The sequence below is a fragment of the Rhinolophus hipposideros genome (assembly GCF_964194185.1).
Source record: "Rhinolophus hipposideros genome assembly, chromosome: 4".
In the NCBI taxonomy this organism is placed as follows: Eukaryota; Metazoa; Chordata; class Mammalia; order Chiroptera; family Rhinolophidae; genus Rhinolophus; species Rhinolophus hipposideros.
In genome coordinates, this window is record NC_138050.1 from 102,058,150 (window position 1) to 102,083,018 (window position 24,869).

General features: G+C 44.2%; 1 protein-coding gene across 1 annotated transcript in view; it reads left to right on the forward strand.

Moving 5' to 3' along the window:
- Window positions 1-17,917: 17,917 nt before the first annotated feature.
- Window positions 17,918-24,869, forward strand: part of GTF2F2 (general transcription factor IIF subunit 2) — a 125,256-nt gene continuing 118,304 nt past the window's right edge. Inside the window, exon 1 of the mRNA XM_081045983.1 lies at window positions 17,918-18,197. Within this exon, the coding sequence (XP_080902109.1) occupies window positions 18,132-18,197 (66 nt within the window). The 5' untranslated portion in view covers window positions 17,918-18,131. The remainder of the gene's footprint in view (window positions 18,198-24,869) is intronic.

Sequence of the window (24,869 nt, forward strand, 5' to 3'; positions counted from 1 at the left end):
AGATATTTGTTTTCTTACAGTTCTGAAAGCTGGAAGTCCAAGATTATGGTGCCAGCATGTTTGGGTTTTGGGTGAGGGCTCACTTTCTGACTTGCAGATGGCTGCTTTCTTGCTGTGTCCTTACATGGTAAGGAGAGAGAGCAAGAACTCGGGTCTTTTCTTCTTATTATAAGGACACACTAATTCCATCACAGGGCTTCGCCCTAATGACCACATCTAAACCTAATCACCGTTCTAAAGGCTTTACCTCCAAATACCATCACCCTGGGGTGTCAGGTCTTCAACATACGAATTTGGGAAGAACACAAACATTCAGTCCATAACAGAGAGGAAAACAGGCCTGGGCAGCTCAGCCCTATGCAGGACAAGCCTGAAGAGCCATTCTAGCTTCAGAGCTCACCCTAGGGCTGGCTGAGGCTGTTGCTGGGCCTGCATTCATTCCCAGCTCACCTCGGCCTGCTTCTTTCCACAGGTGTTTGTCCTAAGGGCTCCTTAATAAACATGCTGGTGGCTAAACTCCTGAAGTGGGGGGTGGGCGGAATCCCCTGGAACACCTGCTTTGCAATTTAGCAGTAGGTTTTGACCACATGTCCTCATTACCATCTTAATCCTCATGAACAATGTGGTGAGGATCACTATTTTCCTGCTTTAAGGACAAGAAAACTTAGGGTCAGAGAGAGTACTTGCTCAGGGCCACATGGCTTATTAGAAACAAGGCTGGAATTTTTTAATTAAAGTTTATTGTCGTGACAGTTGTTGTCACACAGCGGCATGCCCATCTGGCGCCTCCTACCTACCCCTAAAAAGAAAGAAGAGTCTGTGAGACTGTTCCTTTCAGGGACTTTGCTTCACCTTTATGTCATCTCCTTGTTTGGCCCCAAAGGATCGCTGGCTAGCCAAGGACGGATAAGATTCCTCAAGAAAGGAACGACCTAAGACAGGCACAGTTGTGTGGGGACCGCCAGGAGAATTCACAGGGTCAATAGAGGTGGGCACAGACCCCACCTTCCCCCGTCTAAGAAGAGCTTCGTCCTCTGTGGCTGTATTCCTTCCCACAACCTGCTTGGGATGTGATAACATCAGTTCTCCATCTCAGTAAGTTTTCAACATAAAGGTTTTGTCCCCTGGGGAGGTACAAACAATAATTATTTATACATCATGGGACTTTCGACAGGCAAGCGCGGTTGGTTTGAACCAGTTTTCTGGTGTGGTGTATGGGACTCACAGACGTAGTAAAAACGCTACTTCCTTGTGTGTACATCAACAAAAGCCACAAGGGGCCCGATTCGGGGCTCTCAGTCCTTTGAGGCTATGAGAACCTTGGCCCCTGTTTCAAAACTTTCTTGATTTCTGTTTCTTTCTTAACTCTTCGCCTTCCCTTCTCGTTCGCTCACTGCCCGTGTTACGCTGGACACGACAGACAGTGGTTAGTAAAGTTACATAGATTTCAGGTATACAATTTTGTAATACATCATCTATATACATTGCATTGTGTGTTCACCCAGAGTCAGTTCTCCTTCCATTGCCATATATTTGATCCCTTTTACCTTCATCTACCACCCTCCTCCCCCCACTTACCCTTTGGTAACCACTAAACTGTTGTCTGTGTCTGTGAGTTCTTGTTTATTTGTCTTGTTTGTTTATTGCTTTCTGTTTTATATCCCACATATCAGTGAAGTCATGGTTTTTTACTTTTTCTGTCTGATTTATTTCGCTTAGCATAATAATTTGCGACATCCATGTTGTCACAAATGGCACTATTTCATCTATTCTTATGGCAGAATAGTATTCCATTGTGAATAAGACTAGAATTTAGGCATGGTCTCTGGACTCGGATCTTTAGAGGGGGTGAGTAGAGGGGAAAAAACAAAACAAAGAAATAAGTAACAAAACAGACCTGTGTATTTGGTGCCCAGGAGCTGACCATTCAGGTCTCTATTTTCTTTTTCTTTTTTTTTTTTTTTTAAAGATTTTATTGGGGAAGGGGAACAGGACTTTATTGGGGAACAGTGTGTACTTCCAGGACATTTTTCCAAGTCAAGTTGTTGTCCTTTCAGTCTTAGTTGTGGAGGGCGCAGCTCAGCTCCAGGTCCAGTTGCCCGTTGCTAGTTGCAGGGGGCACAGCCCACCATCCCTTGCGGGAGTCAAACCGGCAACCTTGTGGTTGAGAGGACACACTCCAACCAACTGAGCCATCTGGGAGCTCAGCGGCAGCTCAGCTCAAGGTGCCGTGTTCAATCTTAGTTGCAGGGAGCGCTGCCCAGCATCCCTTGCAGGACTCGAGGAGTTGAACCGGCAATCTTGTGGTTGAGAGCCCAGTGGCGCAGGTGGGAATCGAACCGGCAGCCTTTGGAGTTAGGAGCACGGGAGCACGGAGCTCCAACCGCCTGGGCCACTGGGCCGGCCCGCAGGCCTCTATTTTCTAACAAAATTGCATTGCCATGACTGAAAGGATATTCATTTAGATGCCAACATGTTCACAAGTTATACTCCAAAGCCAGAGGCACTCAAAACATTAAACCGACCAGCAGAATTTTAAAGTGCTGGTGCTCGAATGCATTGTCAGGTGTTCTCTCTGGGAAAGTAACAGGCAAAGCTGTTGTAACTCTTGCTAAGCAATATGGCACCTAGGACACAGAGATACCAATGGTCTCCTTGGCAACCACCCCAAATCGAGCTGCTAGAAGATGAAATCCCGATCTTTGTTCATGCAGCAGACCACATGGGGTCAGGCACTGTTTACCTCGCTAGCAGAAACCACAGTCACTGGGATTTTAATTGCATCCTTAAGATCAGTAAGAAAAGAAGTAAACAGGAGAAATGAGAGCAGTTACTAATGAGCACATAGTGACCATAAAACATTCAGCTAGCTTCTTTGAAGCATGTATTTTGTAAAGTGTGCTTCAGAAGCCATTGCTTACACACACACACACACACACACACACACACACACACACACACCATCTTTAGGGCTTCAAACACTGCTTTCTCTTCATTATAATTCTAAACTCACAAACAGAACTCATTATATGAACGTTTGCTTTAGGAAGATTTTTCAGTTACATAGCGAATTGACCATTATATGTTCGCCTCATCCAGCATTGCTTTTAACGGCCTTGGCTCCCAGAAGACCCTAATATTGAGCAATTGTGGAGTCAAACTGAAGCTAAAGGATGGAGATCAATGTTATCCCTTTTCATTAAAATAGCCTTGCTGGGTAGCAGGTGCTGACTGGTCACATAGCCAACTGCTGAGTCCTTGACAGATGGGGTCTAAATTACATTTTCTGTTCCCTTTCTGAACTCTATTTCATTTATTTATTTAACTAATAGTTATTGATGTGTTCTTGATATGAATATGTCAGGCGCTCATTAAGACTTAAAAGTACTGATATACAGTAGCATAATCAGGTTAACAAAATTACTCCACCAACAAATCATCTCCACCATATTGTTTAATCACTTGTATGTAAATGTACAGGACTAGACATATTACAGCTGCATGGCACTGTGTTTCTCATGCGCATAAAAAGAGAAATACTATTTACAAAGGTCCAAAAGAAACGATTTTATAAAACTGACAAAGTATCTTGTCTCACAAATCCATTTTTTCCTTTACCCTTTAAAAGGAATTATTTTGGAAATCTGACCTCTGAGGAAAGCAAATGACATTTTCAAATACTAGCTTTAGCTTTTTCTTTATTGGCTGCTAACTGAAGGAGCTGGACTGCAGGCAGGCAGCCCAAAGCACCCCAGACCACTGCATAAGATTCAGGTTAGTCCTGATGTATTGTACTGCTCTCTTTCATCTTACTTTCCTTTTTCTCTGTCCTTTTATTCTCCTCCCCATTTTCTTTTTTTCCTGCCTAAGGGCCTATTAATGGAATGTAAAGGATGAAAAGGTTTCTAGTCCATGGCTGGCGGCAAGTCTAAGCAAACTGGGGCTTTCTCACTGAGGATGAACCTCTTCCATTTTCCCGGCATGCCCCATGGGTTATTGTTAGAGATGCAACTTCAGAAGACACACAGTGGGTGCTGGACACATTGTCAGAATCTCCCTGTTTCCAAAACACGGTGAAATTTCGCAGTGATTTGTGGAGCAGTTTTGAAAGTCAAGTCAGAGTCTCTTGGAATCCTTATGGAGGTAATTTGTAGGAAGCTCTCAGCAGCAGCAGTGTGTGTTTTAATGTATGTGCACATACTTCTTCTCCGATGAAGACATTTCCACCCACCTTCTCTGGCACCTGTCTTCCTATGCAAACTTGCACGATACTGTAACCACTCTCACACGATGGTAGGAGAAAAATAATTCTACTTGTCAAGGAATTTGATTTAAAAAATATTAAACTTTACATATTTTGTAAAGGCAAGGGAATTGAAAGTTTCTGATTTGCATTGTTCTCTGCTACCCCCAGTGCAATGAATATTCGAGGAAGAGTTATTGAATAAATGACTGTATGAACTAACCATCCCACCGCCACCCCCATTCTCAGTGTTTTCTGTGCATATGAATCACTTGCGGAGGTCGTTAAAATGCAGATTCTGATTCAGTAGGTCTAGGATTTGGGTCTAATTCTGCTTTTCTAACAAAGCTCTCAACTGATCAGATATTGTCAGTCGGGGCACCACACTTTGAATAGCAAAGTTCTAAATTTCGAACTTTCTATTGGCATTTCCATCTTAAAATATACACCACTGAAATTTCCCATGGTAGCGGCTATTTCATTTTATTCATTAGACTAGAGATTGTTAAATTAGACTGTGGTGTGATTTGCCTTGTTGCATTACACATGAGTACTTTGGGACTATATACTAAATAAACTGATTTACCTAGGTGCTAAGAGACGTGGGTAAGAGGTTTTTTTATCTTTGTTTTTTAAATTTACTTTTCAATTGCAGTTGACATCCAATATTATATATTATGTAAGTTTCAGGTGTACAACATAGTGATTACACATTTATATAACATACAAAGTGAGTTATATAAGTCCAATACCCATCTGACACCATACATGGTTATTACAATATTATTGTCTATATTCCCTGTGCTGTATTTTACATCTCCGTGACCATTTTTTATAACTGGCTATCTGAACTTCTTAATCCCTTTCACCTTTTTCACACATCCTCCCAACCCCCTTCTCATCTGGCGACTATTGATTTGTTCCCTGCATCTATGAGTTTTTTTATGTTTTGTTTATTCATTTATTTTGTTTTTTAGATTCCAAGTATACATGAAATCATGTGATATTTGTCTTTCTCTGTCTGACTTATTTCATTTAGCATAATACCCTCTATCTCCATCCATGTTTTCACAAATGGCAAGATTTCATTCATTTTTTTATGGCTGAGTAATATTCCGTTGTATATATGTACCACAACTTCTCCTCCTAATTCTTCTTCTTCTCCTTTTTTTTCTTTTTTAGCTTATAAACAACAGAAATTTACTTTTCACAGATCTGGAGGCTGGAAGTCTGAGATTAGGGTGCCAGCATGAGCGCTGACATCCCCCTTCTGGGTCAGACTCCTCTGTGTATACCACCTGTTCTTTATCCATCATCTAATGATGGGCACTCAGGTTGCTTCCGTATCTTGGCTACTGTAAATAATGCTGCAGTGAGCGTAGGGGTGCATATATCTTTTAAATTAGTATTTTGAATTTCTTTGGATAAGTATCCAGAAATGGAATTGCTGGGTCATATGGCAGTTCTATTTTTAATTTTTTGAGGAACCTCCATACTGTTTTCCTTAATGGCTGCACCAATGTATAATCCCATCAACAGTGCACTAGGGTTCCCTTTTTTCCACATCCTCACCAACATCAGTTTGTTGATTTGTTGGTGATAGCCATTCTGACAGGAGTGAGGTGATATCTCATTGTGGTTTTAATTTGCATTTCCCTGATGATTGGTGATGTTGAGCATCTTGTCATTTGTCTATTGGTCATCTGTATGTCCTAAAAGAAGAGTTTTTAATCTGCATCCATTGATGAAATTGTCATTTATTTTATTTACAACAAAATGTTGGCTGATTCACGCTTCTCTGGATGGGTATTCCTAAAGGAAGCACTCTTATTTTTCTAGATGCTATCCCATTTGCCTCTTAAGTTTTAAGAAGAGATTTTAGAGGAACATGGCGGGGGGCTGTTTCTACCAACCCCAGTACATCTATACAGTGAAAAGAGGAGCCTGTATTAGTTATCTGTTGTTGCATGTCTCTGTTCTGTGATGGCTGGGGCCTCAGCTGGAGGATTCAAAGACCAGAGCGCTGAAACCATCCAAAGGCCTGACTGAGGGAGAAGGAGATGCTTCCAAGGAGCCCATACAGCTGGCTATTTGGTGCTGGCAAATTGGTTCCTCTCCACATACTCTTTATACATGAACATCTCTAAGCAAGGACATGTCCACAGAGCTACTGAGTGTCACTGTGGTGGCTGGCTTCCTCCAGAATGAGTGAGCTGAGAAACACAGACCTTGCCCCTTTTGACTGAACCTGCTGACAAGACAGACCCTCCAATGTGGTTCTTTAATTTCCTGTTCTATGTCCCATAATTGATTTGCTAAGATTAGACTGTCCCCCTGAAACTAGCTCACCATAGAGAAAAGTCTTTCTCTTCAGACTGTAATCAAGTGAAAGCTCAAACTGCTCGCCACACGACAGCCAATAAGTTGAGAGACAGGAGTTGGGGCAAGAAAACTGACTTCATTCGGAGAGTCAGCCAGCCGCGCAGATGGCAGAGTAGTGTCCTCATGAGCCATCTTGAGAAAGTACAGAATTCAGGCTTGTTTTATGTCAGGAGAGGGGGGTGACTGATGACCACTGACATCTGGATGTCAGAAAGCATCCAAGGGGGATGGTGAAACTTCTTTGTTCTTGGTCAACAAACTCCAGTTGCCCGTAGTAGTCTCAGTCATGAGGTCCCCATAAATCTTTGGATAAACAGTCATTATTTTCGCACATACCTTCCTTATCTCCTTGGTGAGATAGTTTCAAGCTGGGAGGTTTCAGTAATTCCTAGGCTACAGGTTAGATCTCTTTAATGATTAGCATATCTACATGCAGAACAAAGCAAAAGTTGCTAACCAACATGTTATGGTAACTGGGTAGGCTCAAGCAAAATGGAGTCAGAAAGCGTGATTATTTTATTTTATTATAAAATCACTGAGAATTCTCCTGCTTTTAAGCTGTGTATTACCCCATCTGTAACCTGTGACTGCTTCCTGCAAAAGTCTGGGACAAAAGCACCCTGCTGAGACACTCTGATCTTTAGATCTAGGTTGCTCCCCCTATTGCAATAGCCTGAATAAAATAAGGAGAGGGAGGGAACGGGGGCGGGGGGGGGGGGGGAAGAGAGGGAGAGAGAGAGAGAGAGAGAAAGAGAGAGAGAGAGAGAGAGAGAGAGAGAGAGAAATGAGTCGAGATGGAAAGCTAGCCTTGTTATGACAGCCCTGGAGATCATATAACTTCACTTTCACCACGTTCTGTCATCCGAAATGAGTCACCCTAGATCTGGCCTGTGTAGAGGAAGGAGTACTACTGGGCTTCACATGTTGAAGGAAGGAGTATGAAAGAACTGGGATATATTGTAAAACCACCCAGAATCATAGCAATGGCAGCAGTGGCAGTTGCCCAAGAAGATAGGCAGTAACTCACATCCCAAAACAGCTTCTTCTGGCATTCTTTCAACACAAGTTTCATAGTTTTTGTTTTCCTTGTCTGGCAGAATTTAAATAATACACAGAACATTATCTAAATTCATATAGTACTATAACATATTTGCTCTAGTCTGCCTCTTCACACAAGAGGATATTGGTTAAATCTGTCTGCATATGGAGAGGAATTTTTATCCTAGGATTTGTCTCTCTACCACCTGCCAACCCCACCACCACAACCAGCACAAAAATTCAGGACTGTAAGGTGCACTTTGTAAATCATCAGTGACTCACATTTTAAGCTGAAAAAAAGAGAGATATTTTAGTCGTTGAGGGAAGAGATTCTTGGAATGAAGCCTCATACAGTTAAGCAAGATAATGAATAAGCTGAGTCTAAAGATTCACAGTAATTATTTCATTTAGAAGATGTTAGGAGAAGATAAAAAATATCTACTGAAAACAAATTTGCATTAGAGTTAAATGAAAAATGCTCGGTTATAACTCTTGTAAGTCTAATGGTCCATCCTTCATCTGGGTTGTTAGTAGCTATTGGATTCAAGATTTACAAGGAGGATGTTTGACCTAAGGAAAGGCAATTAACATCCCTTTCACAACAAAACATTCATTTCTCAAGGTCTCTAAAAGCTGGAAGGAATTGTAAAAGAATCGATACAATAAAATCAATTTTAAAATGTTATTTACATAATGCTCTTTGGATTCAGGACATAGGAAAATTCTGATTATTTTATTAATGAGGGTTACACAGGAACAAAAGAATATAACATGAGAAGTTACAGCTAATGGCTTTCTCCCTGCCATAGTGAAATCTGAGCCTTGAAGCCAGAGAATTAAATCGCAACGGAGCAGAAGTATCACTAACTACTGTCTCCTCTCTGAAGTCATGCCATCTTGATCAGATGTGTCCTCCCAAGTATAGTTTCAGTTTATTGGTCTTGAGGCATCACAGAGATGTGTCCCTATGTGACAGTTAGTTACAGAGCAAAAACTCAGTGACCCGGTCCAGTTTATCCCCACTTGGTGGTCACCCAGTGAAATGTCAATATCGGGGAGCCAGACTTGTGTGCAAACCGAGTGGGGTTACCGGGCACTTGATTCTCTTAGTTTAGCAATCACAGCAGGAAGGCAGTACCTTTCTTTCTAAATGTTTGACAGGCAAATGCTGTAAAAACCTATTATATCTAGGAATAAAAACAAGTAGGCTATCAGCCAGTTGCAAATTTGGGAGCTCCAATTTTAATGGCCTATGGAAGTTCTTCGTGACAGGTGATCAAAGGATGTGGTGGGAAAAATACAACAAAAACGGCTATGGCTTTGAGGTTGAAATATAAAGAAAATGTGAGCCTGGGAATCAGAATATTGGCAGGTGGATTGAATGCAGATCGCCCTAGGGTCCTCTTCCTGTGTTCAGAATGTAGTTTTGAATCCAAGTACTCATTGGCCAACGACCCAGCCTTCACCTGATGAAAACCTCACACTGCCTTCACTCCAGGTTATGCCCGAATCAAGTTTTTATATTTTAGTTCGTGGAAATGATGTTGAGGAATTTTCTCCAAAGAAGGAATGGTAGAATTTGAATATAACAGTTTTGCAGTCCCTAAGGAATTACTGGGTCTGTGCAATAAAAATCAATTAATGCCAAAACCACAGAAAGAAAGAAAACCAGACTGATACATCTCATGCTGGGAGTGCATAGAGCACATATGAAGTAAATAGTCTTTGCCTCCACCAAAACAAACCTGATCAGACCTCGAGATCTAATTACCCATTTTATTTCTAGGAAATAAAAGGGAGGGAAAAACATCATAGATGACACCCTGGGGATGCAATTAGCGAAATCCAGAATGTAGGAAAATGTACAGGACAACTAATCTAGTTTTTTTTTTTTTTGTAAATAAGAGAGAGAAAGAGAGAGGAAGAGAAAGAACAAAGAGATATCTCAATCACAATGTATGAACGCTCTAGACTATAAAAAATGTTATTTATTTTTAATTTTAAGTTTTGAAAAATTTTTATTAAATGTATTGGTATGACATTGGTTAGTAAAATTACATAGGTTTCAAGTGTACAATTCTATAATACGTCATCTATATATCACATTTTGTGTTCACCGCCCAGAGTCTGTTCTCCTTCCGTCACCATATAGTGGACCCCTTTACCCTCTTCCAACTTCCCCCCCTCCCAGTTTTAGGGGTTTTTAAAAATTGTGGTAATATACTTAATAATATAAAATTTACTATCTTACCCATTTTTAACTGTGCAGTTCTGTGGCATCAAGTACGTCCACCCCGTTGTGCAGCCATAACCACCATCCAGCTCCAGAACTCTTTCATCTTGCAAAACTGAAACTTTGTACTCATTAAACAATGACTGCCCTTTCCCTCCTCCCCCAGCCCCTGGCAACCACCATTCTATTCTTTGTTTCTACCATGTTTTTATGAATTTGACTACTCTAAAATCTCATATAAATGGAATCGTACTATTTGTCCTTTTGTGGCTGGTTGATTTCACTTAGCATAATGTCCTAAAGGTTCATCCATGTTGTAGCAGGTGTCAGAATTTCATTCCTTTTTAAGACTGACTAATATTTCATTATACGGCTATATCACATATTGTTTTTCCGCATCTATCAGTGGACACTTGAGTTGCTTCCACCTTTTGGCTATTGTGAATAACGCTGCTATGAAAAAAAATATTTTCAAGCTCTGGCCAAAGTGATGTGTAATCCTTTCCCCTTTCTCTTTTCCTGCTGGTTGGAAAAGACAGACGTTGTGGTCCACTATGTAGATAAGAACGATACCTCAGAGATGGTGAAATAATAAGATGAAAGAACTCTGCGCCCCTCCAACAACTTCATGAAGCACAGCCACCATCAGCTCAGTCACTTAAATGAGAGAGAAGGAACAATTGCATTTACAAAGCTATGGCATGAGTGCTACTTATAGAAAGGAGCCTTAAATTCACCTTTTCTCGACTCTAGCCATAGATGGGGGAGGTATGTCCTTGCTGTAACTAATATTTTCACCTAACCCTGCTCCTAAGTTTGTGTATTTGGGTAGGAAATCTCATCCATCAATAGGAAGGCCTCAGCTTTTGCTCTTAGCAGTAATGTGGACATAATTCCTCATTGACATTCAACACGTATGAGTTCTCTGGCTTTGAAATTTGAACACTAGTGAGGATCCATCTGTTTAATATGGTATTTTAGGACTTACTGTTTATTTGTGATTTTTATCTGGGCACTTAGATCAAGTATTTCAGAGCTGTTTCCTAACTATAATTTTATTTACTATATAAAGTATCATTGTTTTGGTAAATTATATATGAAAACAAATTGGATTTCATTATAGCAATGACAGATTAAATTTTATTATGGTTTATTTAACACTTTATTCCCAGGGTAATCCCCAGTGGGCAATCAAAAGACTTAATGAGCACGAAGGCTTCTTGCAGGCCACAGAAGTTGTACGTCACATCAGACATAAGGCACTAACCAAAAGCAATTCAACTGAATGTCATCCATCAGGCAAAATGCGTGCAGTCTTGTCTCATCTCCCAGAAAGAACAATTTGGTGCACGTGTGTGTGTGTGTGTGTGTGTGTGTGTGTGTGTGTGTGTATGTATGTTTTATTTTCTTATACTGAATCATCACTTGGTAGATGGTATTTTGCTACACAGACAGCAAGGAATCATAAAATCTTGTCAATTCTACCTCCTAAGTCTATGCATTTCCAGTTCATCCATTGTGTGCGTTTCCGCTGCCACCTATCTTCCTAATCCAAACTACTACCCTCTCCCACTTGGATGAGTGCAGTAATGTCTGAACGAGGCTAAACTAGTTTCCATGCTGGCCCCTTCCAATCCATAGTTTTCCCACAGCAGCTGGAGGGATCTTTTAAAAAATGTAAATCTCATGATTTCATATTCAAGCTTAAAACTCTTCTTAGGGTTTACATTTTCTCTGAACAAGGTTACCAAGGCCTTTCATGGCGGGGCCTCCCATTCCTTCTCCAGCTGGTGGCACTGTCACTGCCTCCCCACTTGCTCACTGTGCCCTGTGCACTGGCGTCCTCTCATTCCACAGACACCAACATGCAAGGTTCTTCTCCCTTCAGGGTTTGCAGATGCTACTCCCTTTTCCCAGAACACTAACGATTCAATAAATTATATTAAACACAAAGGTAATAAGAACTAAACACTCATCACTTCCTAATTATTTTACTATTACCTATGCTCTTGAACTGATTTACGTCTAATGTATCCACATGGTCAAATGACTGTACAATGGCATGATCTGATGTCTCTCTTCCAGCTCTGCTTTTGGAGATATCAGATTGGTAGCTTGAAATGGGCTATGGGAGGACTAAGACGTACACCTCAGAAATCGGCAAACACTAGAAACCAGAGCTTTTTCAGGGGCAGGGTTAGGAAAGCCAGTTCTTAAATATTTACTAGCACTTTACTGCCTATAATAATTTTTTTGTGCTGCCTTTCTTTTATTTAATTCACTATAATTCATGCCGTTCCCAAATACTTAAATGTATAACTAGTTTGTCATTTTGATTTGTTTTCTCGTTTATTCATGTAAGAACTCTATGAGGTAGTTATAATAACCCCATTTTATAGCAAGGAAATTGGTGTAGAGATGTTAAAATAATTAGGCCAGCTCACAGGTGAGCCAGGACTAAAAAATATGTTGGACTCTGAAGCTCATGCTCTCTACGGAAACAATTTTCTGTTTGCATATGGCTGGGGATACCAGGAATCTACCAGGGGATGCAGGTATTCTGCGAAAGAAAGAATTGTTGAGGTGAAGGGAAAGGCAAGGAAAATCGAGGATGGGGTGTTATAGCCTTGGTGTGATATCAAAGCAAAATCATCTTTCTCTGACATCACTGATGTAGGCGAAATCTAATTCATTTCCACATTGCCACATTCACTTGTAACTTTTTTTAAAAAATAGTTTTGTTTTTCATTTTACTTAATCACATTTTCTTTAAAGATTTTATTGTGGATGGGGAACAGGACTCCATTGGGGAACAGTGTGTATTTTCAGGCCTTTTTTCCAAGTCAAGTTGTTGTCCTTTCAGTCTTAGTTGTGGAGGGCGCAGCTCAGTTCCAGGTCCAGTTGCCATTTCTAGTTGCAGGGGGCGCAGCCCACCATCCCTTGCGGGCGTCGAGAAGTTGAACCAGCAACCTTGTGGTTGAGAGGACCCGCTCCAACCAATTGAGCCATCCGGGAGCTCAGCGGCAGCTCAGCTCAAGGTGCCTTTGTCAATCTTAGTTGCAGGGGGCGCTGCCCATCATCCCTTGCGGGACTCGAGGAATCAAACTGGCAACCTTGTGGTTGAGAGCCCACTGGCCCAGGTGGGAATCGAACCGGCAGCCTATGGAGTTAGGAGCACGGAGCTCCAACCACCTGAGCCACCGGGCCGACCCCACTTGTAACTTTTGATTGAAAAATATATATAGTAATCATTAAATAGTAAGTCTGGATTACTACTGTTTCCCCAAATATAAGACCTAGCCAGACAATCAGCTCTAATGTGTCTTTTGGAGCAAAAATTAATATAAGACCCAGTCTTATTTTACTAATTGACCGGGTATAATATAATATAATATAATATAATAAATATAATTAATATAATATAATATACCGGGTCTTATATTAATTTTTGCTCCAAAAGACGCGTTAGAGTTGATTGTCCAGCAAGGCCTTATTTTCAGGGAAACAGGGTAAGAAGGCCTTTGTGATGGTGTTTTTTTTATTTTATTTGTTTTTGCCTATGTTTCTGAGTGAGTGTGAACAAAGAGAGACTCTCTGGCTTGGAAAGGCACTGGGCCCGTGTGCAGTAGCCAAGCACAAAATTGAGGCGTGGACTCAGCCACCTATTAATATCATTCTAATCCCCTCAACTCATTTATAACATCTCCTCTGATGGCTTTGCTGCTTGGAACTCTAATGGCTGCATGATAGAATTGTGGTGTTCAGAATTTACCAGGCATGGGGGAATTCCAGCTGTAAGACAAATGACAAAGAGAAAAATTTCCGATAAACTTTCTCTCGGGCCTCACACCTTGGAGTCTGACCTGGTTTTAATAAACTCTATCAATGTGGGATTAGAACAACGGTTCTCAGATTTTGGTGTGGCCGAGAAATGCCCAGGGAACTTGCTCGAATGTCAGTTTCCTGATCCACTTCCAGAAATCTGATTTTCTTCATGTGGATTGGGGCTCAGGTGTCTGCATTTTTAGCACATGAGCTTGTTCAGGGACCGGACTCTGAGAACGTTCCTGTTGAATGAAGCACATTTGGTGGTAGCTGGGGTGATTGGGGGATTTATTCCTGCTGCACCTGATCCAGAAAACCCACAAAGAGAACGTAGTTCTCCTATGAAGCAGATATAGGGCTGCTTTGAGGCCCAAACCAGAATCCAAGCCCTAAGGGAAAGCGGAGTCATAGGTTGGTCTAGACACTACTGGACTTCTTGGGAAAACCTCAGCTGGCAGTGAGTACTTGAGCCCTCCCTTCTTGACTTGCATTTGTGTCTTAAAAGACTTAACAAGAATGTAACTAGTCAATCATCTGGAAGAGTAAAGAATTTTAGAGTTGCCTTTTGAAGCACTGACCTCAGCATGGGTGATGGTTCATTTTATGGGTCAACTTGACTGGGCCTCAGATTGTCCAAATGTTTGGTTCAACATTATTCTTGGTGTGTCTGTGAGGGTGTTTCTGAAGGGATTAACATTTGAATCAGTAGATTGTGTAAAGCAGCTTGCCCTCCCCAATGTGGGTGGGCTTCTTCTAACCCATTGAAGGCCGAAATAGGGAAAAAAGGTTTAGTAAGGAAGAATTCGCTCTCTCTACCTGTCTTCCACCTAGGACATCGATCTTCTCCTGCCTTTGGACTAGGACTCAGATTGCAACTTACACCTTCAGCTCTCCTGCTTCTCAGGCTTTTGGACTCAGACTGGACGTACAGCGTCAGTTCTCCTGGGTCTCCAGCCTGACAACCGCAGATGTTAGGACTTCTCAGCCTCCATAATTATGTGAACCCATTTCTTACCGTCTTTCTCTCTCTCCATCTGTTTAATATGATATTTTAGGACTTACTGTTTATTCGTGATTTTTATCTGGGTGCTTAGATCAAGTATTTCAGAGCTGTTTCCTAACACTAATTTTATTTACTATATAAAGTGTGATAGAAATGTTTCATGAACATTATGATATAAATGTTTTTATCATAAACATTCTCTCTCTTTCTTGAACCCTGACTAATACAGATTTGGTACTGTGAATGGTTCTAGAGGAGCAGAATGTTAAGGATGAGTTTTCTGAATTGGTTCTAGGGTTTCCGCAATTGGCTGTCTACTCTGATCAATTTAAAGACGTGAATGACTCTATTCCCAGTAGTAAAGAGAGCACTGATGATCCATGGTGTGATTGGGCGACAGAGTTCCGTAAAATATCTGCATTGGGTACACCTCATCAGCCACTTATAAGAAGCAAAGATCTGAGTGACTGTGTATATGATACCATTGAACATTTTTAGAAACCTAACTAAGATCATGAGATTGGCTGGTGGCTTCCATGTTGCTAGACAAAGTGATGAAGAAAGAAAGGAATGAGCTCAGGGATTTGAACTCCCAGCTCAAGCACAGCATAAGTGACCTGAAAGCTTCTATGTGTGCCCTGAAGGAGCCCTTGTCTCCTGTAGCCTCCAGGCTGAGATTGCTGAAAATCAAACGTAGACTCTTGTCCTGTGACTGGCTGAATTACAACACATGTTGAACTGCCAGCCTCATAGGGTGTCTGCTGTTAACGTGAAAGCACTGACTGCGAATCCTGTAAATTGGAATAGGGACATGTGGGAAGACCCTGATAAAGCTGGGGACATTGAGCCCCTGAATTCTGATGAATCGTCTTTGCCCGTGGAAGTGGCCTCCCTCCAGTGGAACAGGCCTCCCCTCCTCCAGGGGTAGCAATGCTTCCTCCTCTTATCCCCCTCTAAGGGGATTAATCTTACTTGTCTGAGGAAACTGTAATGGCTTCCCCTAAGGTGACAATGCTGAGTCTCCTGAGGACCCACCACTCACCACCCCTCTTTGCTTCTAGACCTATAACTAGACTCCAATTCCGGCAGGCCCCTTATGATGAGGTACAAAGTGCGACCTGTGAGGAGGTGTGCTATCCTCCAAAAGAACCACTTAGGTTTTATAATTTATATGAGCAGAAGTCCAGAGAACGTGTGTGAGAATGGGTAGTAAGGGTTTGGGATCATTGGAAGGAACACAAGTGGATGAGGCCAACATTATCGGTGTCTGGTGGATTGCAGGCCTCAGGAGGGGAAGGGTCTGGCTGCAGTATGTTACAGTGTCGGTCTCCAGAGCAGCTCTGTAAACCTGCTTCAGAGCCTCTGTCCTCCTGTGCTCTCACCGCTCATAAGCATCGTCCTCAAGCTGGAGGGGGTTTGAAAAGGACAGATAAGGGAAGTTCTTTATTCAACAGTGTGTGAGGACAAGGTGCTCAATACCTTGTTGGGTTTCTTTTCTTCTGCCCTATGTAATCAGTTTGAAATAGTCACCTTTTCTTTTCTCCTCTAGCTGTTTCTTCTTATTTAGCTATTTGTTCTCCCCTGATCCCTGTAAACACACACACACACACACACACACACACACACACACACACACACACACACACCCATGACCCATAGATCAAGGCCAAGGCCCTAATTCTTTAAAGTCCCTTACCAGGGTGCTCCAAACTAGCTTAATTCCCTTCTCTCCTTCTACTTGATTAAAGCAACTTTCTTTACCCACTTGTTCTTTATGTGTTTTAAGACCTTTTCACAAGCTGTGACACAAAAATGCAACCTTTCTGGGGTGGCCAGTTAGCTTAGCAGAGCGTGGTCTCTTTAAAACAAGGTTGCTGGTTCGGTCCCCACATGGGCCACTGTGAGCTGTGCCCTCCACAACTAGATTGAAACAACTACGTGACTTGGAGCTGATGGGTCCTGGAAAAACACACTTAACTAAAATAAAAGTTAAAAGAAAAACGCAACCTTCCTTTTCAATGCATGCCTGGTCTTCCATCTTTCCTATTAGTTTTCTCAGCTGATTTCAGAGATGGGACGGCTTTTCCTTTATCCTCACAGACATGGAATCTGTTTAATTATGTGCATAGATCAGATGCGTGATTCAATGTATTAGTTGCCGTTCTTACAATATCTTACTGTTTATTTCTCTTTGGTGAATGTTCATTGAGCCAAAGCCTATTGACATCTGACAACAGATGTTGCTAGATGTTGTGGGTATAAGATGAAAAAAGCCCTATTTCTGCATAGGAGGAGCTTACAGTCTAGAAAGCAAAGGCAGCATGTAAACACGTGCATTATAAAGAGTCATGGGAAGTGTCACACACTGTGATGTGTGCAGCAAAGCGAACTTCCTCTGGGGAGTTAATAAAAAGTCTCGTAGGAAGTGATATTTCTATTAGTCTCGAAACCTAAGTGGGAGTTTGAGGATCGGAGGACGGGGGTGGGGGGGGGAAGGGGTGGGGGTGGGGGGGTGAGGCTAAGTGAAGAGCAGGGCACGCGAGTAACAGGGCACGCGAGTAGCAGGGCACGCGAGTACAGGGCACGCGAGCGAAGAGGCGCGAGTGTGCAGAGGCCCTGAAACAACTGAGTTGGATTCTGACGTGTTGGGGGCGGGGTCACATCGAGAGGGCCCGTGTAGGGAGGCCTGCATTTTATTCTAGAAGCGAGAACAGTTTACGCAGGGGAGTTGCACACGCAGGTTTACCTCGTACACGTCCACTGTCACTGACCGAGTTATCCGGACCTGGGTTTGGGGACCGAAGGGGTGTGCTCGGTTTGCTTAATCAGAGGTGCTCAGGGCGGCCTCTCAGTTGAAGCCCTAGAAGCAGCGTGTTGTCGGATCTCCAGGGCCACTCAGTGCGACCCGCGCCCACATTCCCCTGCTCTGTTTATTACCCCAACACTCTCCTCCTAATGCTGCCTCTCCTTGGCCACGGTTGGACATGTACTGACAGCCTTTGTCTCTTTGAACCGCATTTTTCTGTGTCGACGCTTTCTTCACTTCTGCTGACCTAGTCTTGCAACGTCTTGCTGACTTTTTGGCGCAGTGCATCCTGCGTTTGAATCACGCAGACGCCGTGGGCACCAGTAGCCACGCCCACTCCGCACAGCGGCCGGAGCAGGAAGTGTGTCTGCGCCCGCGCGCCGTACTGACGGTGGCGCTGCGCAGGCGCAGTCGCGGGCCGGCGCAGGCGCGGTGCGGGCCGCCGCCGGCGTGTTCCTCTTTCCGGGGCTGCCCAGCTTCCTGGCCCGAGGACGCCGGCACTTTCCCGTGGGCCTCCCGCCGCGGCTTCCCCGGGCTCCCGACGCTCTCCAGCTCCCGAAGCCGCTGCTCTGGGTCGCACGCCTCCTCTGGCGACAGACCCATGGCCGAGCGTGGGGACCTGGACCTGACCGGCGCCAAACAGAACACCGGAGTGTGGCTGGTCAAGGTACTGTCCGCGCGACTCCCGCGGGCGCTGCGCCTCGCGCTCCGTGTGGCAGTAGTTGCAGCGGCCTGAGACGGTCCCACTGCGTCCGTGCACCTTTTGAAGTTCTGCACGGGCGTCTCGCCGGCGCTTCCGGTGCCTGGAGAGGCAGGACTCACGGTTACGCTCGTTTGCAGACGAGGAAAGGAGGGACGCCCCGTGTCCTGCGTGGAATGGGGCTCCATTCCCCACCACGTGCTTTCCCCGGGCCCTGTCTCGGTGCCCCAGATGGAGAGTTGCTGCATCCTCTCCTGGGGAAAGCGGTTGTCCTCACGAAGCTGGGCAGGAGGGGACGCTGTCTGCGGCCGCCCGCCCGTTTCCTCGGCCAGGAGGGCAGCCGATCCCCGCGAGCCCCACGGTGCCCCAGGTGACGCCCTGCGCGGCGTGCCCGGGGGCGCCGAGCCCTCCGAGCCCCGGCCGCTGGCGGAGAGGCCTGGCGGGCGCCGCGCGGCCCCGGAAACGGCGTCCACGTGGTTTTCTGTGGAGACGGCCGGTCCGGGGCGGCCCTCGGCACAGCTGTGCTGTTTCCTGCTGGGGAGCGTCTCTCGTGAGACTTTCCGACGGTGCATGTATGTTCAGAGGTGACTGCGAACCTTTGCACGTCAAGTAAAATGTAGGGACGTTTGGTTACATGGTTAAAAACTTTTTTTTTTTTTTATCGCATGGCGGAATTCTCATGACTTGCCTCCGAGGGGCCCTTCCTGTGCACCTCTTTAAGCTAGCTCCTGTCACTCGCTGCAGGTCCCACCCGTGTCACATCGTCCGCCGAGCGCTTTTCAGCCCCAAGTGGTGCTGAGGGGGGGGTGTTGCCTCCGGCCCCCCAGCACGTGCGCGCGCGCAGTCAGGTCCCGGAGAACAGGCTCTTTGCCTGTCACGCCCAGAACTGTGTTTGGCACCTGGTCCCTGCTCACCAGGTACGTGACGAATGAAGGCTCCCTTAGTCTTCAGCCCAGCCTCAGGCTCTGGCGCTCATGTGACCTGTCACACCTGTGTCAGCGTGACCTACACAGGTGGAGTCCACGAGCGCCTCTCTGTCCTACTGCGTGCTACGTGGAGGAGAATCATTCAGGAGAACTGCCCTGCGGGCCGAAGGAGCTTGAGCGTGTGGTGGGGCTTGAGGTGATGCATTCATGATCGGAGCACCTTCCGGGACCTGGGCGGGTACCACGGAGACGGGAGCAGAAATGCAGGACTGAAAGTGCGCGTTATCGTGTGTCCTGGCAAACAAAGACGCGATTAGTAGGTGTTCTGCCCAGAGCAGAGAGTCTGCGTAGAAAGGGGGGACCGTGTACTCCTATTACTGCTTTGTGACACGGGCTGTCTGTAGTCTCTAGGGAGTGAGGACCCTTTTGGAGGGTCTTGAATAATGCACTGGTGCAAATGATTGTTTCAGGGGGGAAAACGTGAGGGGAATCTCACCAGAGTCAAAATTAGAAAATTATCACAGGACCATTGGTTTGTGATAATGAAGTCTGAGGAGTTAGGGAAATGTTTTCAGTAAGTTGTCAAGACTTGGTGATTGACTAAGTGAGAAGGTGAAAGAATGTAATGAATCTCAAATGAAGTTCACACGTTTTAGTGATCTCGCCACTTGAATATATTTTATCTCTAAAAAAACTCAACTCAAACCAATGATTTGTTCTTGTTTTACAAAGATAGTGGTCATGTTTCATTATTTATTGTTTGCAATATCATTGTTTCCTGGTATCAACTTGGCTGCGGTATTTCTAATCTTATGTGTCAGAATCACAGGTTTGCAAACCTTTCCAGGGTGTGAAAGGACTTTCTTATCTGTTCTTGTCCAATGACAACCTCTCTGAAAGAGGACGAGAATTGCTAGCAAATACTTTCTGTTCCAAAATCCATTCTTGTTCCCCCTTTATTTGACAACTTTTTTTGTTTCTGCTCTAGTTAAAGGAGTCTCAGTAGGCACAGCTGTCAGGTGGTTTGAACTTGTTCCCTTTGCACGGGGCTTCACATCCAGTGTGATCTTCATGCCCAGATCTTGAGCATCCTTGGATTTGCATCTCTGAATCATAGTAATAAATTGAATGCATTACATTGTAATGGTAAATTTCATTTTCAGCTTTCTTTGTGTGATATTAAAATATAACAAACATTTGCTTAGAAAGTGTGTCTTTACTCTCATCCAGTCAGAATTTGTGATTAGAACCACATCCTGATTTCAAGTCTTTTCTCTGTACGTTAACCTTTTTCATTATAAACAATACCTTGAGTTCTGGTCTTTGAGGATAACATTGCAAAATCGGTGAGTTTCTTCTTAGAGGATCTAAAAGTTAATGGGCCATCTTGTACATATTTTATGAATTCCATAACTGGACAGGTGTAGAACAGGTAAGTACAGTAAGAGGTGTACTCGTACAAACAAGATCTCTGTGAGTTTTGAGCAGGGAAACAATTTGGCTGGAACAGGGAAGACTTTGTGGGGAAGGTAACAGTTCAGAAGAGCCTGTGGAGCTGATTAGGTAGACACTTCCCAGCAGGGCTGAGGAGAACTAGAGGTAATCAGGGAAAGGCAAATGTAGTAAATTTTGTACCAGAATATCCAGTATATGTACTGCTCTGGCCTAATGAAATGCCATTTCTGGGGTTTGAATATCTTCAGTCTACAAGAGAATAATGATCCCAACAAGGTTTGATAGATGATAGACGTGGTTGGGTTTCTCTGTATAATAGATGTCACCTGTGAAAACATGTAAGCAGTCGCAGTTTTTACCTTCTCTGGGAGCCAGTCCCTTGTAGTTCTTTAGTCTGTGTCACTGTTAGGTCACCAACTGGTCACACCACTGGCACACATCCTCCCTCTACCAAATCACGATTTAAAATGGTGGATGATGTTAGTTCTGTTGTTTGGCTCCCAGGATATTTAGACTGCTAGAAAAATCATCTCGTTATGGTTGGCTGGGGGGTAAAGTACATGATGGCGAAGAGGAGGAGATAAAGCCAGCAGGTTATTAGGAGTGGGGGGACTTTTGTAAGTAATGAATATCGTCCTGGGTCCTGAGTTATAAGAAGTGCCTTCTCTTCTTTGGGAATGGACAGGTGGAGGTATTGAGAAGAACTGCATGTCTAACCAACAGCTCTCTAGCCAGCAAAAAGATGCGTTTCTAGCCCAATCAGCCTTCTTAGGAATATTTGGACTGAAGTTTGTTGGAGGAGAGGATCAGGACAGGAGAGAAAGACATCCTTCCCTGTGAATGTTATGTCCTTTGTTCAGTGACTCAAATGCCACCAAGTTCGGCCTTTGTTGTTTCACAGGCAGATAAGCAGTTGGACATTGGCTGCCAAAGAGACAGCTGTGTACCAGGGAGAGGTGAAACTGGGATGGGTGATACCCCACAGCCTTGCAGGGGAAAAAGGAAGTTACATTTCTTTGTAGCAACGATTTTACAAAGCAAACCTATGAAGTAGGTACTAATTATATTTTTCAGGTGGTAAAATTGAGGCTTAGGGAGGTTAATTATCTTGCCCAAGCATAGGACAATGACTCAGATTTAGGTCTGTTGGGCTACAAAGCTTATGCCAGCAATAGAAAGTGTCTCCCCCGCCCCCTCCCTTGAGTCTCTTTAATGAGTTGCCTCCCTGGAGAACAGAGGTGAGGTGGGGACTTCATTTTTGTGACCTTGGGTCTCATCAGCTCCATATGTTGACTTTCAAGAGAACACGGGAGTTGCCTGTCCTAGATTGGGTTCCCTGGGCACTGATTCTGAGATGGAGATTAGCATGCGGGGGTTTACTAGAGAGGTCTCTTGGGATCACCACCTGGGGCCGGAAAGGATGTGAGCAGGATTGGGCAGAGGGTGTGCTGCAGCCTGTGAAAAATGAGGGCAGTTCCACAGGGAGCCCTCCAGCTGTCCCGAGCTGGGGCAGGCTGTACCGTGTCTGCCAGTCTTTGCATGAGGTTTGCCCTGGGAAAACCAGAGTGTGTGACGTTGGTTCGAGAGCCGCTCATCGTGGAGGCAGTTCCAGAGGGCTGACAGCCCAAGGCCGTGTGGCCACACTCCCGGCCGCTGAGGGAATAGGCCTTCAGTCCTAAACGGGGAGATGGGTGTCACAGCGCACTGTCCACTGCAGTGCCCTTCATTTGCTTGTATTTGGAGAACCGTGGCGTCGGAGACGAGTAGTAGTGGGAGAAGTAGATACTAGAAGCCACGTTGGCAGAGAAGCTTAGGGGGGAAAGTTGAGCCTGTCACCTGAGCACCTGGCTTCAAAGACAGGTTGACCTTGTTGGTCACCCAGCTTGGTTGGTCCAACATGCCCTCACTGACGGCCAGTCCTCGTCGGGGCTCCTGGTGTGTCATGGTGGGCACAGTGGCCCATGCTCTGTACCCAGGACGTACAGTCTGTGCAGGGCACAGACATCCGTGAAATGCTAGCCCTGACGAAAACACCCACCACAGGTGAGGACACCAGGCAAGGAATGTTGTGTTGGGAATGTGAAGAACAAAGGAACTTGACCTAGGGGATCAAGGGAGAGTCAAGGGGAAATAATGCTGGAGGGAGTCATTTTCTGTCACTTTCTCTGGTTTTGGAAAATCTGAGAAAATAGCCCTTGTACCTATGATCGTGTCTCGATCTGATTTATTTATTCATTTATTTATTTAATGAATGTGAAGACTGTGGAAACAACACAGGTATCTCACAGGTGACATGTTGAGAAGAGTGTTTTGGGGAAATTTACTAAGAAAGTAGATTTCAGGTGTTTCCATCCCAAAAAAGTAATTATGTGAGGAGATGATATGTTCATTATCTTGACTGTAGTAATCATTTCACTGTATATTAAATCATGTTGTACATCTTAAATATATACAATTTTGTTTGAAAAATAAAATGTTTTAAGTTAAAATATCAGCTGTCCAAAAAAAAAAAGTGTTTTGGAGCCTTGGAATCATATACTGTGTACCATTTTTTTCCCTCACTTTTTTCAGACTTCATGGGCTGGAACTTCTGGGAAGCCCATTTCCATAAGCTATTGGTGTACAGAGCTACATGTAATTCACACACTGTCCTTGTTGTGTTCCGTTTTTCGTTGAAAGGGTGTAGTGTTTTGGCAGACTTTTGAATTAAATAAGTTGGTGGGTTTACCTGGGAACCTATCATTTTATTATAATAACGATGACAATGTAGTATGAGTTCCAAACTTGTTTTCATGAAATAACTTCTGGAACATAATCTTTAAGTTGGCAATTGCTCATTTTATTAGGTGTAATTTATTGTACTGAATTTGTTAAATTTGTTTCAGTTATGATATGTAGTTAACTTAGAATTGTTTTCATATTGTTTGGTGGCCTGAACTGTCGTCTCCAGCAGTTTGATCACAGTCTTCTGACCTGCTTAATGTGGTGAAGAAGTGGGTGTCGTTCCAGGTTCCGAGACTCCAAAACATTCTTGTCTCCCCCTTATCTTAACAGCATTTCAAGGAGCCAGCAATGAGGGGACAGTGGCAGGTTGGAAAATGCTCCACTCCACTATTGGCATTTTCCCTTTTTACCCCTTGTTTTAAGGTGGATCTCTGAAATAAGTTTCCCTCTGAGAATGCACTGCGGTTTATTACAATTGAATTCCGTATCCTAGGTGTATCCCAATAACGCCGGCATTGTTATTGCATTAACATCAGCTATGTTTCTTCAACAGTATCCAGTCATTAATGTAACAGCTCTGCTCCCAGTATGTGCCAGCCTTTCTGGATGCTAGGGGTAGGTAGTAAACAAAACAAAGTATCTGCCTTGTGCAGAGTGCGTCCTAATGCGGAGGGAGAATAGACAGTAAATACAGAGAAGGTGGAAAGTGCTCTGAAGATGAAGGAATCAGGGTTAAAGGTATCAAAAAGTATGCTCTTAAATGGGGGGGGGCTCATTGATAAGGAGGACCTAAAGGACAGTATGGGGCGTGCCCTGCAGGTATCTGGGGAAGAATATTCCGGACAGAATTACCAGGAAATCAGGTCCTCAGATGGGATGCTTCTGGGAGTGTTCAGAGATTTGTATAGTTAGAATCGAGAATGAGAGAGAGAGAGAGAGAGAGAGAGAGCGAGCGCGATCTCAGCCCTCCCAGGAGTCTTACCAGGCGACCTGGAAGCCCGTAGCCATGGAGAGGCAGGATGGCCTGCTGGTTGTGAGCTAGATGGGGTCAGGGTCCTGGCTTCACCACCTTGGGCAAACGATAAGTTTTTGGTGCCTCAATTTCTTCATCTGCAGAACGGCAGGATGATAATGGAGTTGTGGGGATTAAGTGATGTTTGTGAAGTGCTGAGAAAATAGCTGGCATGTAGCCAGCACTGTAGAGGTGTCTGTCAAAGAAATCGAAAGGCTCTGAGCACAACACTGTCATCTGATGTACGTTTTAAGATGGGCACTGTGGCTGCTGCATTGAGATTAAACTGGTCATGGATCAGAGCAGAAGCAAGGAAATAGGAGGCCATGGCAGCAATTACACAGTGACGATGGGCCCCGGATGGGAACCCTGGCATTGGAGGCAAGGGGTGGGAGCCGGGGTGGCTGCTACGATGTGTCAGGTGACGGGATGTGGAATGTGAGAAAAACAGGAGGATTCAGGGAGACTCCACGGTTGCAGACTGAGTGCTGGAAGAATGGCGTTGGCTTCACTGAGACTTGG